The sequence below is a fragment of the Neopelma chrysocephalum genome, unplaced genomic scaffold, assembly GCF_003984885.1.
Source record: "Neopelma chrysocephalum unplaced genomic scaffold, ASM398488v2 Primary Assembly neopelma1_22, whole genome shotgun sequence".
NCBI lineage: Eukaryota > Metazoa > Chordata > Aves > Passeriformes > Pipridae > Neopelma > Neopelma chrysocephalum.
This window is the reverse complement of record NW_020897689.1, coordinates 28,898,473-28,919,452: the sequence shown is the minus strand read 5'-3', so window position 1 is coordinate 28,919,452 and position 20,980 is coordinate 28,898,473. Positions and strand designations below refer to the sequence as shown.

At 40.7% G+C, this 20,980-nt stretch overlaps 1 protein-coding gene across 1 annotated transcript in view; it reads right to left on the bottom strand.

Moving 5' to 3' along the window:
* RAB31 (RAB31, member RAS oncogene family) overlaps positions 1-20,980 on the bottom strand; it is a 65,587-nt gene that overhangs the window by 26,561 nt on the left and 18,046 nt on the right. Inside the window, exons 2-3 of the mRNA XM_027676689.1 lie at positions 11,497-11,576; positions 8,826-8,907 (exon numbers count right to left, since the gene is read on the bottom strand). Of these exons, the coding sequence (XP_027532490.1) occupies positions 8,826-8,907; positions 11,497-11,576 (162 nt within the window). The remainder of the gene's footprint in view (positions 1-8,825; positions 8,908-11,496; positions 11,577-20,980) is intronic.

The window sequence follows — 20,980 nt, the reverse complement described above, 5'->3', positions numbered from 1 at the left end:
TCAGATAATGGTAATCACACTTCACAGGAGCCATGCAGTTAAATTCACATGCTTCAAATTCCTTTAATACTGGCCCTGAGAGCACATTGAGGACCTGTACATCATCTTGGGAATTTCTCTCCCTTTTCTTCTGACCAGCTGACAAGAACACTTCCTGTAATAGGTGTTTCACTGAAGAATATTTCCAGTGTTAGGGCCAGAACATAAAAATAAAAATAATAATTTAGAAACAAACAAAACAAACAAAAAAATGCCCTTTATCATTCTTTTATAAAGGTTAATAAGTGCATGTGACAATACAATGTCCCAGTCACAAGAAATCACTGTTTTCTACAAGAAAAAAGGAAAAGCCTCTTAGCAACACTGAATGAATCAAGAGGAGCTGAAAAACTTTAACTGCATGAGTTTCATGATCTAATGACAGACTCTTAAGAAATGTGTTTTACGAACACAGATTTCCCAATATCATGCAAATAATTATGTTTATTTGATGCTCTTTTTTTTTCCTTTTTTTTTCTTTTAAATCAGTGCCCAAAAAGAAAGTCCTCTTGAAACTTTTTCTGGCCTAATTAACCGGAAAAGAGAGTCACACAAAATTAATTAAAGGGATACAAAATACTAATCTGCACATTTTTCACCTGCCAAGGACCAAATGTGGGACAGATGCCCAAACAAGTGACAGACAAAAAAACAGCTCACAATATTAAATTTCATGGGACTACCTTCTGTATTATAAATTACAATTTCTCTTACCTTGATTTTATAGCTCAGTATTTCTGTATCCAGTAATTCCCCAGAAAATTAGGAGAAGCAGGAGCAGTTTGAGATTTGACATAAAAACAACTCTGCTTCTCGAGAAAAGCCACCTAAAATGCTGGGGCAGCCACTCCCGGCTCTGCCACAAGGACACCCAGGTCACAACCCCAACTTGCCAGGGAGTCAGCTCCTCCATAGCCTGACAGATGTCATCCCTACCTGCAGCCAGCAGCAGCTCACATCACCTTGGGCTAACAGAAGAACACAGACCAGAAAGAGACTTCCATCAGCTCCCACCATCACAAATAATCGCATTCCTAACCCATTTCAAAAGATGATCAATATCCAGATTAAAATAATTAGTGTTCTTTTTTTTCATTATATTGCTACAAGGATCATATTATTTTGACAATCAATAACATTCTGAATTCCTAATTAATAAATTGCTTGTAATTTGCTTGCACCTTGACTTAGAAAAATTTAGTGATCACTGCTTGCCTTTAGCTGAAATATTAATATAGAGCAGCAGTCTTTCAGATTTAACTTTGCCAGTCTCCTATACCAGGCTCTTCCAGTCTGAAGATAAGGTAACAAGGAGAAATCTACATCTAATCACCTTTCTCTGTGCCTGGTCCAGCTTCAGTTCATCTTTTCTGACTGCTGGTGACCAGGTTTGTATGTGGCTTTCTCGACACAGAACAGCCTTAACTGCACTTCTCCTAACATGTAATACATTTCTCGTGGATGCATCATAGTCACATGATCATTCTTTAATCAGTAAATACATTCACAGGTGTCTTTCCTTCTCTATTTTAAAAAAAAAAATTACCTACAACTTTACAGCATACATTTTCATTGCGAGCCAAAAGCTACAGGGACTTGCTACTTATACTACTGAATTTCATCCCCACCATTTTCCACCATGTCCTTCTGGGCATTAGAAATACCTCCCGTTCTGTATAATGAGTAAACTATCACTAGCAGCTCACCTCTCGTGGGAATTTAGAAGTCCTGTGACTCTCATTCAGTATCCACAAAGAAGTTTGCCTTTTTGCAAATACTGACCCACTTCATCACTCATTAGTCCCATTTTGCTTTTGGAGGGGCTGATAACAGGAGGTTGAAGTCACTAAACGACACAATACAATATCTAAGTAGTAGGGGTACATTTTACAACTCAACAGTTACAGCCACGCCGTAAGGGCCCCTGAAAGTATAAATAAGAAATATATTTTACCAAAGACGAGCAAAAACCCAAAATCAATTACTTGTATAGCTTCATGCAGACTTTCAAGACCCTCTTCCTTGGAGCACGGCACACAGTCTGCCACATACCTACGGTCCCATAAGTACTGGCGCAACGCTGACTGCGTTCAGAGCACCTTCGTAGTTGTGCTCCTCTACCAACACGCCCACTTTGCACTTGTGGTTCATCACCCTTTGCCACTAAAGAAGAATTGAGGCCACATGTGCATTATGAAATTTCCACCGAAAGCAGATCCCCTTTTTCTCTCAGGATCCAACTAGAAGCTGCCCAATCTCTACAGCTGTACAGCCCTGCAACACAGAGGGCATATTCTGTCTTACATGGTGCAAACTCAGGTTCAGTATAACCAGAGTTTCTCTCATTGATTCCAGGAGTATTTTGGGATTCTGCAACCCTTCATTTGAAGTCAACGGAAGCTTTGCCCTTGCAAAGGACAGAAAGATGGAACCAAGCAGCCATTAAGGAATTTACCACCTATTTAAAAGCTCTGTAGTATTTTGCTTTCTGTTTCCTGTGCGTCTCATCATGGAAGGGTATATTTGGTCACAGGCAATGCTTTTCACATTTCCTCTGTACTAACAGGAAAGAATGGGGAGGAAGAAAAACCCACAGAGCAGTCACATCATACTTGGAAGAGAAAACCAAATTCAGGGGAACACAATGTAAATCACACCTGAGCTGCGGCAGTGAAAGTCTCTTAGCCCTGTCTTATGGAATGCTGGTTTAGAAAGCAAAACAGAGGCCAAATAAATACAGAAATAAAAACTACTGTTTATATACAGGCTGACAAATGCTGCTGAAGACAGTCAGGACTCATTCAATCTGACAGGCACACCAAGGAACATTAATTCATGTCAACAGCTCTTTGTACCATTCTGTGGTGCTACACCCCAGCGCTGGCATATTGCCACAGCAGGGCTGCCTCTTCCCAACTCCACAGCCAAGAGGGAAAAAAGCAAACCCCAAACCAACAACAACCACCACCACCACCACCTAACTCCTCTTTTGGGTTGCTTTTACTATTCTAGACTGTACATCACCTGCTCTTTATACAAATCAATTAGAATTCTGCCTACCAGCACAGCTGGAAAGGATAAGGGCGCACAAACTGAGAAAAATCACACTAGTGCTCAGTGAGTGTTACACACCTTTGAATTCAGCCAAGACTTTTCTACACGGTGCCTTCTCAAGCACCTGCAGGTGCACAGCAGCACAAGATTTGCTTCCTGACATCTGTGATCATTTGACTAGATTTCTCCCCCATTCCTACAGAGCCGCTCTCTGAGGACATATGTTGCACCTGAGTGGCCAAGACCAAACCACTTGGCTCCTCTCAAGGTCAGAGATGTTTACCCTTTTTTTATCTGGGTGCCACTAATGGTAAGGACAGCCACAGCTTCTGGCTCTGCTAGTCGCTAACACGTGCAGGCAGTGAGGCAGCCCTACAAATTCCTTCCCCTTCCCATTACACACATTCACACTTTCTAGACTAGGATATTCATGTACCTCAGTCCCCTCCCTCCATAGTCCATTCTGCAGGCGATTATAGGTGTCCTGTTTCTCCTTCCCTTCCTGCCAGCCAACGTCAACCCCACAGACCTCTTCATTCCTGTCCCAAAATCCATTTGAAGTACATTCCTCCTCATGCTGTTGCCTCCCATTCCCACAAAGTGAACCACTGAAGTTATCATGGTGAAAAGCACAGTAGATCAGTGCCAGAAACAAGCTTCTACCAGCCTGTTTAGGAGAGCTGCCTTAACTGCTTCCATGGACCAACCGGGTAAGTGCCCATGGTGGAAGACACTGAGGTTGCCACCTCTGCATCTGCATTCCATGAGCTCATTGAAGCAGTCGGTGCACCAAGAACAGAACCTATTCCACAGCTTAGGAGCCTTCACTTGCCCAAGTCTGGGTATTTACATCCTCCCATTCCTGCCACCTTCAAGTCAGCAGCTGCCAACGGACAGAAAATTGCAGTGTGGAGAGAAGCAAAGGCAAAACCCAAAAGCATTAAACAGATTATTTTGACACATAAGCTTCTAGAACAGGGAGGGATACAAAATTCCTGACATTCTCAGCTGGCAGAGAGCAAATGGGAAAAATGTTATGCATGAAAACCACTATCAGATATCATTTAGCATTTTAAAACCCTGAATATTTTTCCCTACACGATTGAAGGCTGAGATGCCAGTTCTCGGGATTTGCAAGCTGAATAAATCAGGAAAGATCTGTCTGTCTCTGACCTGCAGGTATTTTTTGCTAGTTAATTTGGAGATGTATACATACACATATACATATAAATGAGCCATTTTACTCCAATATCTAAGAATTCTTCAAGTGAAGAAAGAATAATTTCAACATTTTAGGATAATCTTTTAAAGATATTTTAAATAAGCAGAAAACAGACTTCTGCAACATCATAAAACTGACCACTGCTTAGCCCTTCTGAAATTTACAGTCATTAAACAAAGGATGAAAAGGACACTACATCAAAATCACAACTCGCTGTCAAGCTACAAGTTTGCTGAAGCTTAAGAAAAAACCCTTTACATGCATCCCTTCAATGGTTTACCATGCTTTACACTCACTCTAAAACTAATAAAAATAACATATTCATTTACTATCTCTAATGCCACTTGTGCTCTTACATACCACCTAATCACCTGTTGACATTTGCAGCACCCAAGCAGTAGCTGAATGCAGGGAGGTCCTCACACCACATACAATGAACCACCTCCACTCTGACTGAAACGTGGGCTTCCATCAGAGTCATCTTTATAACACTAAAGAGCAAAATTCAGGCAGCATCTTGACTGCAGAAATAATTCAAGTAATTGATAGATGGTGTTGTGACACTGTCGCTGAATCACAAGGACAACTACTGTCACTCAGAAAGGGGGGAGCTGGAGCCATGTCATCAGTCAGCCTTTTCCTGGAAGTGGAGCAGATTAAAAAAAAAAAAACCACAAAACAACAACATCACAACACAGGTTAATTCCTATTGAGGCTTCAATTGGGCTCAAGTAATTGAGGCTTCTTTTATTAAACAAAATTAAAAATCCCAGAGTTCAACACAGTAAATTTAAAAAGAACAGAGATAAATTTTCCTGCCCTAGAAACATGGCCCTCAGGCTCCCTAACTATTTGCTACAATATTCCTCAGCTGGTAAAATGGAAAGCTGGCACCCACCCAAGGTATTCAGACAAAGCATTGTAATTAGAAGCTACTTAGGGCACCATGAACCAAAATATATGCTAATAAAAACATCATTAACTAACTTGTGAGGAGACTCTTCTTAGGGGAGGGAATCTTTGCTAACAATAACATAATTGTCAGGCTTTAAGTCGTGAAGTCTGTGGCAACAATTCAAAGCTAATGGGGAAAATATGAGGGGGGGGAAGTGACATTTGGAAAACAGTGGGGTGGAGGGAAAGTGACTGAAGAAGAAAATAGAGTTTGTTGGATAGCATACCAACACAAAACAAGCGGGTCCACGGAGACCAGTACTTAGGCACAGAAGATAGGGGGATTTTGTTAAGTGTGCTGCCAGTTTGTTTCTTCCTAGTCAAAAAAAAGGGAAAGAAAAACACAAGATAAAAGGATTCAGAAGCTCTCTCTTTTTGTAATCAAGTACAATGTGAATTTTTCACCATGAGCCACATCTCCAGGGTCCTCTCCTAAAGCAGCACACTGAGCATTCACCCTGACGAAGGCTATGATAGAAACACTTTTAATCTCCATTTTCTGCTGCATTACTGTCATTCTGCAGCATTGACATTTGTTTGTTATTCCCCAAAAAAGGCAATTCTGGTTCCTTCTCTACTCTGCCTACAATTCTGAGTTTCTTGACTCAAAAGAAACAAAATACTCTATCTATTATCTTAGATATGAATCAGAAGTTACATGTTCTCCATGACCAACCTCCAATTGGCTGGCTGGTGTACTAAGGTTCTTCAACTCACTCAGGTGTTCCCACAAGCTTTTAAACCCAACAGTGACCAGTATTTGCAAAGGCTCACAACATTACAAGTGGCTATCCAAAAACTGATTTAAAGCCTCAAGGGGGTGCTGAGTGCTTTCAGCTGGCTCCTGTCCCAGCACCCAGGACACTACTCCTTTTCAGAAGCAACCACATGAATTTCCACTTTCTCCCAGCTGACTGAAGGAATGTGTCCAGGAGGCACATTGGTTCTCACAGAGCGTTGCTCAAATAAGGGTTTGCGAACACAATATTTAAGAGTGGTTTCTCTACACTGTCCAAGATGGCAGTTTCCCAATGAAACTCATGAACAAGGAAGAGAAAGCTCATTAAAAAGGACAAACTCATGAACGAGGATCACCGAAGTGCCACTACTGCTGTTTCCACCTGCCCACTCTACCATGGTTGAGGTTTGAGCTTAACTTTCATGGCCACAGTAAGGCTTCAGGTAAATCTCACCCAGGGCTCTTCTGCTGTGAAGGCTCCACATCAGCACATAGATACAGCAACAGCTGGCACAGCTGGAGAAGTACAGAGTGCCCCAACTCCAGAATAAGCACAAGCCCTGTGCTTGGCCTTGTATTTAGGAGAATGAAGCCAAAGAAAGGCAATGTTGAAAGAGCAGGAAGTCCTAAACATTGCTATCAGCAGTACAGACAATGGGGCACTGACAAAACTTCCAGACTTCAGCAGTGGAACAGAAAGCCTCAACAAAAATTGCAAAGAACAAGGGAAGGACTACTCTCGAAGCAGAAATAGCACTCAGAAGACATTTATTAGTACACTGTGAAAAACAGCAATAGGCCCAGAGGGTGGGGTAGACTGGAAGCTTTGGGTCACCACTGTTGTTCAGAGTATAATGAGAAAGAAATTAACAGGGGGATAACATTTGTTATTGAATAGCAAGCAGATCAGAAGAAGCAACAAAAAACAAAGTAACCAAAATCCCTGATTAAAGTGAGTAAGGTATTGAGAAACATCACATGTTTAGCTGTAAAATGGGAATGTTCTAGGACACAGAACAACATGGACCAGCATGGACCTCACCTTGGGAAACCTGTCGGCCCCTGCAGCTAGCACTTGACACCAATCAACTCTGTTTACTGTATCACCTCAGTTTCCTAGTCCTAGTGAAGGACTGGGAATACAGTGTGCAAACACAGAAGAAAAAGATAGTCCCTGGCCTAATTCATGAAAACCCATAACGTGACTTATCTGTAATAGATTCTAAGCAATATAATGTTTATGGTGCTCAGTGCTCACCATTGACTGACACACAAAAAAAGCAAAGCATATATTTGAAAAATGATGAGCTAAAAGAAAAAACTGAGAGGAAACATAAGGGTCTAGATGGGAAGGATGGACTTTGTGTCCAAGAGTCAGAGCTCAGTCACAGATTTCCTGCCTCAAATGAGACATCACTTATTTCAGTAAACAAGACTTTATTACTATTCATTTTCTTCAAAAAAAGCTTTGTGAGTCTTAAGACTATGCAGGAAAACTGAGTAATACTTTTATCTAAATTTCAAGAACTGAGTTTTGTGTGCTAAAGAGCTAAAAGAAAAAGCAAAAGCAAGGAGAGCAGGAAGGGAAGAGAGAGAGGGAAAAAGCAAGAAAGCTGAAACCATGGGAAAGAAAACTGAACCTTTGCTACCTCTTGCAATAATTAGCCAGTTATCAGATTCAGACCATGCAGAAATGCAACAAATAAAATCCAAGGGAAAGAATTATGCTATACTTCAAATATGTTTTTCAAGGTCCATTTTCCCATCATAAATAACATACTGAATTGCTGTGAGCCAACAGATTTCATCACAGTCACTTTACATCATGCTGCACATTGTAAATAAAAACACAAGCATTTCCTGCACTTAACAGCAAAACTCTTCTTTGCTTGCAATTCACATAAAAGGTATGAAGAACACAATGGGATGTATCAGGACTGACATTCCAGCCTGTATAAGCATCTCATTTTATCCCAACCTAATGTGAGAATAGCTACATTCTTCTATGAACAGGCACTGTACCATTTCACAAGGAAGTCTGAAGATGTTTTAAAAGTATGCATAGTTTTTTTCCATTTCTTTCCAACTTCTCAAGATAAATGTAGACATATTAAGAGAAACCTACAGTTCTACACTCCATTACTGCATATCACTGCCATTGAGGCTATTAAAAGAAACAAATGACCAACCAGGCTTACATACAGTGAATATGAACTAATGCCCAAAACTCCATTGTGGCTTTTTTTTTTGAAAAGTCAAAGGAAAAGCTGCTTGCTTTGAGCAAAGCACTTCACACACTTGAAAAAATCAACACAAAACCCCTACGTGGTTCAGGTTGATGGTGCTGCCTTCCAAAATAATAACAGCAGACACAACTCATGCCCATATTCAATGTCGCAACTCAGGACAACCCCAGTGTCATCAGGTAAGTTCAGGTCACCCATCAGCCCATGGGCTGGAAGTCCAGGCCTTTCCAATGCCAATGAAAGCCACCACACACAAACCTGATAAAACCAGAGGGGAGCTGGAGATTGCTGAGGCACTGCTCAAGATGTCATGAGGAAAAGTGGCTGACAATTCATAGCAAGTGTTTTTTTTTAGATAAGTGGTATGGTCAGCCTGTCTCTGCATTTTCCCCACCTGTGAAAAGGCAACCTATATACTTGGTGGCTGCTGACCACCTGGGTTGCAGAGCGTTGCAAAGATTCAGTAGGTTTATACTTAGAAAGTCTTCTGAAGATGAAAAGTTTAGAAAAAGCACACCAACACATCAAGAGAGACCAGGATAATGAGAGCATACTGCAAACTAATACTCACCCGTTCCTGACCAGCTGTGTCCCAGATCAGAAATTTATGAAGCTCATTCCCACATGGCACAGTTTTAGTCATGAAGGATGCTCTGAAAAGAAGGAAGGAGGAGAAATTTGTGACACGACTGACACTCTGAATATGCAACCTCTAGACCTTGGCCAGGTCTCCTGGGTTTGACTGCATACAGGGAAAACTCCAAAACCTTGAGAAAATGCCCACAGAAGTGAAAGTCTCCCTTTTATCAGATAAGGCATATGCTACCTATATATATATGTATATGTATTTTCTAAAAGAAGGGAAAAGCCTCTGAGGTTCAGAGGGCATTTGTGCATGGGTCCAGGAACACAAATGCTCCTGCCACTCACAAGTAGCTTCTGCTGCTTGCTAGCTCCATCTTCTCAGAGATACGGACCTGAGAAAAAGGCAACAGTGCCACTTTTCATTTAACATATGAGACTGGATCACCAGGGAACAGAAAATCACCTCCTGGAATGAATACAGTGAACATATGGAAAGAAGTTCTTCCCCCTTTTGACTCAGATGCAGAAGTCTTTGTGTTTTCTTTTATTTTCCATAGGAAACGAGATTCATCTATGTTTTCACAGTTTTTTCTTTTACGAAAGAGGGTTGCAAATTTATAGGTTTTTTCTATATTACAGCAGTTCAGTTGAAAGTTGGTTGGAGAGACTACCAAACTCTGGTAGATTTCTATTTTCCCCATCCTATCTGGATGATGCTGAACAATTTCTGTTGTGGTACATTTTCCTCGTTCATAAAGATGCCTTTGATACAATGCACTGTCATTACAAAGGCACCAAATGACATATGACTGATCAAAACATTTCCTGAGAATGATATACCAGAGTTCTACTCTACAACCATCTGCAAATTCCTTGAATTTCACAATGCTGCAATGCTTATGAAAATACTAAGTAAGGAAAAAAAAAAAAAAAAAAAAAAAGAGTAGTATTTCTTTGGTTGTTTTCAGGGTATATGCTTTCACTTGTCACTCTCCTTCTAAAAAGCATTAAGCAACACTTTACAGCTTCAAAAATGGGAACTTCATAGAGTCACAGTACCTAGTGTTGATTGCAAGGATTATATATCTAAAACATTTGAATAATTTGGAAGAAAATAAAAACCTTAACCATATAGACAAATAATATCACCTGTGTGGAACAAGCCTTCACATTTTAATCTTCAAATGGAAAAAAAAATCCCTTTAATCTTCATAATTATGATAACAGAGGAAAAATATTTTCCAATTTGAGCAGAAGGCATTTACTTAGCAAAAACAACTACCTGGGGAAAAAGGCTGCTGATAATTTAGGAGTAAAAAAACCACTCAAGTTGCCATCAATTTCTTCACTGCAAACAAGTGTCCTTCAGTTAGTAATTTTATTCATGACATGCTTCCCTTCTCTCTGTCCATTTTTCTCTATTCATGACATTCAGGAGTCCAAAATTGTCCTGGAAATTCAACGTGCAACTTCCAGCTGAGAAACCTTCATGCATTGAAAGGCAGAGCTTTTAGAAAGTATAGTCTAACCATCTGAACAACACACAGCAATCAATACTAATCCTTCACAGACGATTTAAAACAGCTCTGACACACAAGGCAGATCAGCCCTTTCCCCCCATATTACTCCTTTGTGAAAATCACATATAACTTCCTTTCCCATAAGAGATCCATAATTTTAAAAATTTCCAGGTAACACTGGATTTGTCAGATTTGTTCCTACGTTATTAAAAGAAAAAAAACCTCTGGAATTAAAATCAACTACAGGACTAAGAGGATTCTGACGATCTGATACAAGGAAGCTTAGCAGTTTTTAAAGAAGAGGTATTAATTAATTACACTTAGTTTAAATTGTGTTGTCTCTATTTTGAGAAAGGCAAGATAATGTGACACATCCTAAACTTAGACAAAAGCACATCCATACATGGGAACAGCACTGTCCATGTTCCAGCCCGGCCTACTAGGACACACACCGAAGGTACTTTAAGGGTTTCCCATGGTTTTCCTGCCATTACTCAGCTACGGGATGGTCTGGTCATTATGCAGATCACAGCCTCTTGGGTTGTGGGGTTTTGTTTCTTTTAAGCTTCAAGGATCAAATCTGATACCTCATTGACCAGTGGGAACCAAAGTGATTTAAGTCCTAGGGTCCTATGGCCAAAGTACAATCTAAAGTGGGAAGCTCTTGACAAGATAAAAAGATAAAGACACCAGCTGAATAAGACATCTAAGAATCTCTTGGTGTAAGACAGGTAAAGAAAAACAAAACAGAACATCTGAAAGTCATGGCAGTGAAGAACACAGGTTAATGCAGCATGGTTCTGGATGGCCCCAGAAAAGACTCAGGAGAATGGCAGAGCTCTTTCAGCTTCTCCATAATACAGCATGCTACAACATAGTAAGTTTAGGGCCCCTCTGTAATCCCAAAACAGAGAGAGGAGAGCTGACCTGGTTTGGAGCAGCTGCTGGCTCTCTTAAGCAGGTAACATGAGTTGAAAGCCAGTGAAGGAGAGTAAAGAGCTGAGTGAGATGATGGAGAAAAAAAAAGATGTATAATATTCAGAGCCTTGAAAGTAAGGAAAAGAAAGGACCACAGCAGAGGGCAGTGAGTTAAAAAAACCACATAGAATTAAAAAAGATATTATGTGTGGTACTTACCCAATAGTAGGACTAATATTATGATCAAAGTGGTCCTGGACAAATCGACAAACAATGCTCGATTTCCCAACCCCAGTATCCTGAAAATCAAGAAAACCATGACAGTGAATTCAGGAGATCCTAGATATCAATACTTCACTTGAAGAAATAGTCAAATATTAATTTTTGAGATTAAATCTTCTCTAGTAGCAAGAAGGGCACATTAAACATCTCAGAAGAAAAGCAAGGACATGGCTTATCCTTTCCAAATTTCAGCATTGTGAATGAAGCTCCCTAGTCCTCTTCCCAACACTCCCTTCTCTCCAAGCCTTGTATTTTATTGCGTGGATTTTATATTCCTGTTGCAAGGACTGCAATCCTTCAAGCACAGTCATTCACTTGTACAAGAAAACCCTGTGCTTTTCAATACATAGCATATTCCTCAGCAAAGCCAGAGAAACAATTTCATTCAGCCCTGTTGCAAGGGCAGCCCAACTATGCTTCCAGAACAGATTAGTAACACCAACCTTTTAGCACACTGACAGCACTAACCTAGTGGAAATAACCTTTTCATGGCAAGACAAACAAGCCCATTTGGTGGAAACTTTGCAGAGGCTTCAGGTGGTTTTGAAAAGGCAGGAATCCAAAGATTTGGGTCCCCAGAGATGTGCAGCTATTCCTGTGCATGCTGTGTTATAGGACTGCAGTGAAACAGCATTACTTCAAATGCAACACAACTTGCTCTTTCTACTGCAACATGGAAGGCTGCTTTCATTTGCAGAAATAGTCTTTAACATACACCCAATCAGTAAGGAAAAATAACAGCAGTACAATACTGGAATAGAATTCAGAATAACCTGAGGGGGCAGGGGAAAATTTTAAATTACGCAGCAATACTATTTTAGGCATTTAAAATATGAACAACTTCCCTAAAATGCACATTTTTTGGTCTGTCGCTGCTATTCCCCAAAGCCTTGGATGGTAGGTAGAAGAACTTGAATTATACAGGGAAGTATCAAGGAAGAGGAATAGCAACATCGCTATGTCTTCCATAGAATTGCAAAGAGCCTCCTTAGAAACAAAAAAGATGCCAGGAAATCGATCTTGACCTTTCCAAGACATTAACAATGACAGCCCAGGGTCCAATCTAAGTCATTAAACAGTCAAGGGAAAGTTTTCTATTAATTTCACTGAAGCGATGGCAGAACTACTGGATTGCACCTGGTAATTTCATTTGCATCCACATTTTAAGACATGACTAATTCACACAAACTTCTCAAAAAGTGCCAAGACAAGACAATACAGTTTCTTGAGAGCACTTCACACATAACTGTATATTAAAAAAAAGAAAAGCAGCTTTTGCCCACACATAACTACATATTTAAAAAGTGCCTTTGCCTTTCCTGTAATCAATTTTGCATTGTTACCTTCTTTTCGAGTACGAAAGAAAAAGAATGCCTGCATTTAGATTTCCTTTCACCATGCTTAAATGCAACTGTATTGTCACGCCAAGCAAAGTCCTTATTAGAAAACCATCATTTAAACTTTCATATTTAATTCAAATCTGTCCTTAGTCAGCTTAAAAGCCATAATAAATACTCATGCTACACAGACGGTTGTTTATCTACTCTGTTCAATCAATAGGAAAAAAAGATCAAAGAGAGAAGCAGTGTTTAAAAACAGCCCTGTAGTCTTTGATCAATAGCAGTAACACATCCTGCTACTATTACCAAATTTTGCCTTCATTATCAATTCCAGCTGACATCTCTATATAATTACTACACCAGGATGGCAGAACACGTTAAAAAAAATTTTAAAAATCCTCTGCACTGAAACTGAGGATCTAATTATTATTCCAGATTTTAAATGGTGTGGAGCAACCAGAATTATCACCCACTGGTTGCAAGGAATTACATTACCCTCTTGTGGGGACAGTTTCTGCCACTGTGTTTGAAACCAGGCATTGACTCCTGTGACCTCATGATGCTTTAGTTTCATCTGATTCCTTCAGCTCCCTTGACAGGTCACTCAGAATGGCAACTTCAATTACAAGAGGAGCCTGGTCTCCGGCAGGGACGTGACATCCACAAGCATGGATTAAAGCTTAGCTCATTTCCCTGGAACATCTTACCTCTTCATCTTTCAGTTTGTGGCTCTCACTAATGATTCGTGCTAATGTTAAAGGAACTCTCAAAGTTTCTACTGCTCTCGCATCGCTCACAATGAGCACGGCTAAGCTTAAGCACGTGCCAGGCACACCAACAGCCCTCCAGAAGCTTAAAGGCATTCTTACACTTTGCTCCTGGGGTTGCTTGGATTATTAAGAGGGCTAAATTTACCCCTGGTGTAACTCAAGTGAAACCAATGGACTTGGACCACAAGTGAACCCATCTCTAGGATGATCACTGCTGCAGCCAGTGGCTGGTGCTTTCCAGGAGCCAGGCAATTTATTGCACCAAGGGGGTTCGGTTGAAACAAGCGCTGCCACCTTCTGTTTTGTTGCCTGGAGGATACAAAGGGGCTGCTACCAGGGTATAATTAGAGCACAAAGGGGAAGGAAGTAAAATAGAAAAAGCTTCCTACTTAAGGCAGTGATTATCATTCCATCATGGGATTTAAAACTACTGAGACATTTTTCAGTCCACGCTTCCATACTAACACCCATCAAACAAGACACCTGCCTGAAAGCAAAGCAAATCATGCTGTATGAACATTATACAGCAACTTCAAAAATACAAATGAGACCTTACCTTTTACTAACAATACGGAACTACCTTTCAAGTCAATCTCACAGAAGACAAGGAAAGCAGGGTTGTTGCTTCAAAGAAGTAGACAAGGCATTCACTTCTCAGCAGTGCATCAAAATTTAACCTCCTTGCTAAGGCTGAATAAACCTTTCCTGCAACCAGCTACTTTGTACTTTACTATATGGTCTTTCTCTACATAAATCCATTTTTATAACATTTGATGGAGATGATCTTCCTTGTTTTGTCTCTTTTTCTTCAAAAGATTATAACAGACTTATCAAGGCACATGCCTGGGTAACATTCAGGCATACATGAGTTATTTTTCCAGGTCTCAAAAGTTCTGCTATTTGCCAGCTTTTTATTCCCTCTAATCTGTGTTTCTGTTTTGTTTTACTCCATGTTGGTATAGATATAACATCAAACATACACAAGGAATAACATTCTGGCTGATGTAAAAGGTCACAGCGGTATTAAGATGACTGGATTGGACAAGTTTCAGAAACTGAGAACATGTCTTCAGGAGTTATGTTGCACTTCAAGGAACAGATCCTGCAATTCTACATAAAAATCCTCATCCAGAGGAAATCCAGGAGCTTCAGCACCGTATTAATTGACTCATCACGATCAAGAGCATACCAATCCATGAAAGAAGTGGCAAGAAAGAAATAAATATAAAATAATTATTCTGAATCAAGGTGTTTACCAGTCGCTCATGGGACCAACTGCATGTTTTGTTTTTTTCCTTTCTTCTTGCTAAGTCTGGTAGCACACTTACAAAATATCAGTTATAAACCACATTGTAGTGAGATAAGCAAAATGGGTGGGGTGGGGAGGAAGGAAAGGAACAGAAATGTAATTACAGTAAATGAACCAGTATTAGCTCACCAGAATAAGTAGCTACAACTTCGGAATCTCCCACTGGTCAGCAAAATGGATTTGAAAATCTGAAACTGTATCAGATGTTTCTGATAAATAAAAGGAACTAAGGCAAGCATGACTAATTCCAGATTTTTATTCTTTAAGCCTAGAAAAGACATTCTCTATTCTTTTAAAAACCCTTACTCGCAGATTTAGGCGTGAGGATTTTAAGAGCACCAGAATGGAGAGCAGCATGCCACAGAAAACAGTGCTTCCACCCACACTCCTGCTCCCAGAGAACCACCCCACTTGGCTCTTCTCAGCTTACATTACTGTAAAGGAGATGAGACTGTATTTCAAGCCAGCAGCATTACAGACTGCTGGCAACTCATTTGCAAACAAGAGGCAAACAACAACCAAGTTTCTGATTTCTTCTGATTGATTTGCAGCATCTTAGAAGAAGATCAAAAAAAAACAGGCAGAAGTTTGATATGAGAAATATATTAAAAAAGAAAACCATTTTCCCATTACAAGTAGGCATTTGGTATATTCCTCTGCCCATCATTCCAAATGCATTTATCCTGGAAGAAAAACCTAATGCACAAAAATTTAGCTCTAATTTAAATCTGGATGTCTCATTGATATCTTTGCATATAGGGCCTAGTCCTCCAAACACTTTTCCAAACTGAAGGGAGGTAGATTACCCTGCAAACACATCTCTGATTGGGCTCTTATAGCTTGATTGGGCTCTTTAGCCTTGATATTATAATAGCTTTTAATAGATTCAGGGTCAAGCCCTATTGTGCTGTGTAAACTGACGTCTTCATGTAATTTTTTTTTTTTACATCTGAAATGGAATAAAGGTTGAATTCACAAAAAAAATCCACACATGTTGTGACTGATGACTAAACAGCAGCCCTATAATTATGCACACTGCTGCAAGAGCTTTTTTAGTGTTAACTATGCAGAGTCTTTCTGTGCTATGTTAACACACAGGGCTTTTTAAATACGTGTAAAATTATATAAACCATGCAAAAATCCTTTTATGATTCTAGGATTTTGAAAATACAAATAAACCAAAAACCCTAGACAGCACTTCACATGAGGAAATGGCACACTAAGAATGAACATACTGAAGAAAGTGCCTTCAGTCCTTCCACTTGCAAAGTAAGGGGGGGGGGGGGAAAGAACATCTGGCTTGTAACCACCAGAGATCTCATGACTAACTTCCCATTTCAGCTTTAAAGGAAGGTTGAGATACCCTGGAAATGAGTATTTGTAGCATCACAAAAATCTGCATTAAGAGGTAATGGAGAACAGATCTCTGTAAAATAGGGATTCAACACACAGTTCCTCCAGAAGGTTAGAAGTTTTCCCACCAGCTTAGACAAAGCCAGGATTCAATCAATGGTATTTCGATTTGTATAAATTTTTACAAATTAAAAATGTGTGTCTCTTCAAAACATTTCTCGTAATAACTAAGAGTCACTGAGACGATCTACAGGCAGAGGTTTCACTAAAACTGACAGCGTTTAACATACATTAGTCTTAGAGATCAGGAAATGAATGAGCCCTAGCAACCTGGAGGGTATTAATACTACATTCTCAAAAAAACCCTCAGGTAAAGTAGATGTTATTTGAAGAATAGTATGAGAAACATTTGGAAGTGACAAGTCTTTATCCTTTCCCATAAGCAAGAAACTGATCCCATAGCTCATGTGGCTTCCACTGAACTCAGTACGACTTTCCTGCACCTCACAGCAGGAATGCAACTGCCCCTTCGAGTCCATTTATGCTGGGGCTTCCCAAAAGCTACCTGCTAACTATCCTAACTGCAAAGGCCCCACAAGAATTTGGCAGTTCAACCCTTCCTCTGAGGATGTCCAATCAAGAGAAAAAGAGTGTGACCAATGCAGCCAGGATTGATTTAGTACAACCTCCAGGCAGCCTCTCACGACATAGCTTCTTCACCAGGCATAGAGCTGGAATTACGAAGCTGCTCACACTGATGAAACTCAGGGGATCAGCCAGAAAGCAATATCTTGTGTCATTTTTCAGACAGAGAGAAGGGAATTAAAAAAAAGAAAAAGGAAAAAAGAAAGAAAGAAAAAAAGGCTTGATCCAACATAGAGAACAAGGGTGCAGTCAAAAGGCTGTCCCATTCTCCTGGAAGAAGATCTGCTCAGAGAGGAAGCTGGCTGTTCCTCTTTTCTAAGAGAAGCAACAATTCCTGGCTCCCTGTTACATATTCACACCACTGGACAAACCTCTTGGCTGGTTCATTACTAACTGAAAAATAACAGAGGAGCCAGTTTATGCTTAAGATTTCCCAAGTTTAATTCTCCTCTCTGTTTCACTGATTTGACTCCTGACAGTGCTACAGCAGAGAGACAGGAAAGGTCCTTGCCTTGGTCAGTGCAGTGCTTTCACTATTGGAGTAATTAAGATATGCAGATGAAAACAGTTGAATTGGTATGAAAATACCAAAAAGGAGAAAATTTTCCTCATCAATGTGTTTGATATTTTAAATTATATCAAAAAAAGGCACTGAAAACCTCTGCCAGCCAACCCTGAGGTAGAAAGACAAGGTTTAAACTTTTGGGGAAGAAAAATAATCAGTGAGTCTTACAAAAAATGCAAATGCAGAGAGACCTTTCATTCCAGTAGCTCTGTAAAGTGCAGCTGGTTTTGACTTGGCAGTTCAGCATCTGCACGTTAAAATAGCTGTTCTTTCCACTGTCAGAATTGGCCACGCTTTAGTTTTTGATTTACAGTTGAATCACCCTGGTCCACTCCCATTAGCCTCAGTAGGAACTTTGATGGAATCTGAAAATTCACAGCAGTGTAATCATATCGCAGAGCTGCTAAATGGCTTGCATTTTATTAGCTATCATCAAACAAACTGCCAGGCCTGCACTGTAAACTATAGCTGGGCTTTAGCAGAAATGTACACTCAACTCTGGCCAAGCCTGGTGTCTAGGAGGAATGTCACTCCTCGGGCAAGGCCTGGCATGCAGCACTGAGATATCCAACCAGAATCTTCAATGCTTTCAGAGATGCCAATTTTTAACTCAAAGACGTGATGAGGTAAGGCTGAGTACAGGATTATTATGGCTGCCTTTTAAATTCCAGTGGAGGTAAAAAAGCAATGAGCTGAAAAACAAACTAAAGCTTTGCAATATGCAGCCTGCTTTAGGCCTGTATGACTGCCTTTAATGTTTTAATCATTACTCAGACGATCAAATGCAGGTAGCATTGCAATATTTTCCATGTCTTGTTAATCCAGCTACAGATGCTCTGGAAGGCTGTGGCAGGCAGCTTGAAGAGCATCTGGAACTGCCTTTGGATTTTTATCAACTGTATGAACATACAAGGAAGAGTTATGCACAACAGATTCCTGATTGCAGTGCCCAAGTGCAGTATTTTAATCCAAGAATTACTCTACCCAATAAACTTTTCACTAGCCTTAAACACATCCTTCAGCTTTCCCTTTATTTGGGTATCACTCACTTGTCTGCAAACACTGCTGTAAGGAGAGATACCTTTCAGGAGACCTAGGTTCAGAGACTCTCATGGGACTGAACTGAATCTGCCAAGTGTCAGGCTTGTCCCAGAGAAAACACAGCCATGTGCTGTGGAGTGGTGTCTAGGAAGAAGTGCAAATAGCTTCTCGCCTTTATTCAATTTTTCCATCTGCAACATGTATCAAGTGAGCAAAGCTACCACTGCATAAATGCATAGATGAAAATACAAGAGCAGCTCTTAGACTCATACACTGGCTCTCAGCCACTTCACCGACACAGAACTGCCTGAGGCTTCAGCCTGAACCAAAGAGATGCAGGCAGAGGTGCTATGAAGCCTCGCTTCTGCAGTCAAAAAAATACACATCTCATTCAGGACACTTATGAGTTTTGTAAATTCCAATTTACAAAATTTGTGGCCTTATACCACCAGTGATCTTCAAGGAATTTCTGCAACAATCTGAGGGGTACTCAGCTGCAAAGCAAATTTTTGAAAGGGAAGAACTGGAACCAGAGTTGGCCTCCAGGAGTGTCATTGTACTATCATGCACTTTCCTGTGTGAAGGGTAATTGCCAAATGAACAGCAACCATCACACTGAATATTGGGATCACATTGCCCAAGACACCAGCCCAAACCCATGGATCTCCCTGCAACTCTGTTTCGAGAGGGAGAATGACCACCACTGGCGTCACTTCACTAGGAACCACCACAGTTCTTTCAGTCATCCGTCTACATGTGAAACTTACAAGAACATCTCTGTCTGCATTTCCCTTTGTTGCATGCCCTTCTTTAAACTAATACTATATGGTAATATAATATAGGTATCTTTTAAGTTAGTTTATTGGTCTCATAAAGTTAGGACGGTCTGTGTCAATTCTCCCACAGTAAAACAACCTACACATCATTTCTAATTGCTAGTTTAACTGCAGGCCAACATTGGTGTTGTGGAGCACAAATTAGCTACAGAATTAGACTTTTTCCTCTGATGTGCATTAGAATTAGATAAACCCTAATTCCCTCTACACATAGAAGCGCGCCACTTGTTCTACCCACAACCAGGTCAGTCCTGTTATATCAGAACACAATCCTTCTAGTGCTTCAAGGACTGCATTTGGCACAGGAATTCTTGGCTCTATCGTTCTCAGCTCGCTAGCTGTTATATGAAAATAATTATTTGATTTTACCTTGTCACAGCATTACAGGGATGTAAACCAGTGACAGTTGTGAAGTACTCAGACAGTACAATAACAAAGAGCTATTTAAGTGCCTTGGGACCCCTGGTGGCCTAGTGGTTAGCATGCAGGACTCTCACTGCTGTGACCCAGGTTCGATTCCTCGGTCCCCCGGGCAGATGGAGCCCGTTAGCCCTGTGAGGCCATCCATCTATGAGAAGGTCACTCTAAACAAACCTACGTCCTGAGGACCTCACTGCCATTGTCCAAGATTGCTTGGCCCCGGCAGATGAACCTTAGGATTAAAGGGTGGGCTCAGTTCAGCACAGGCTGTGTCTCACCTAAAAAATCCATTGCACTGGCTGGAAAGGTAAAAGACCTTTCCCAAAATCTTCGTTCGCGAAGACTGGCCATTATTATTTATTATTTAAGTGCCTTAAGAGATAGTCAAGTGCTGAGTTTGTTTGGTATTTATAGGTGTTTTCGATACCACCTGTATATTCCTACTGACTGTTTTAAAATGGAAAAATATCTACTGGTCAGGGCTTAATGCTACCTGGCCTTCTGTGGTGGGCTGATGCTGGCTGGAAAGCAAGTGCCCACCAGAGCCACTCTATCATTCCCCTCCTCAGCTGGACAGGAGAGAAAAAAATATAACAAAAAGCTTGTGGGTTGAAATAAGGACAGGGAGAGACCACTCACCAAACACCATCATGTGTAAAACAGACTCGACTTGGGGAAATTAATTTAATTTATTAGCAATCAAATCAGAGTCAGATGATGAAAAATAAAAATTAAATCTTTAAATCCCTTCCCCCCACCCCTCCCTTCTTTCTGAGCTTCACTTTACTCCCAATTCCTCTACCTGCTCCCTACCAGAGCATTGTCTCTGCCTCTCACTCCTCTTCAAGGGAAGGACTCCTCACACTCTTCCTCTACTCCAACATCAGTCCCTCCCATGGGGTGCAGTTCTTCACAAACTGCTCCAGCGTGGGTCCCTTCCATGGGGCACAGTCCTTCAGGAACAGATGGCTCCAGTGTGTGTCCCCAGCATGGTCACAAGTCCTGCCAGCAAAGCTGTTCCAGTGTGGCCTCCTCTTCTGATGGGTCCACAGGTCCTGCCAGGAGCAGGAAAACCCAGCATGGGTTTTCCACAGGGTTACCTCCTCCTCCAGGCATCCACCTGCTCCTGCTCCAGCGTGTGA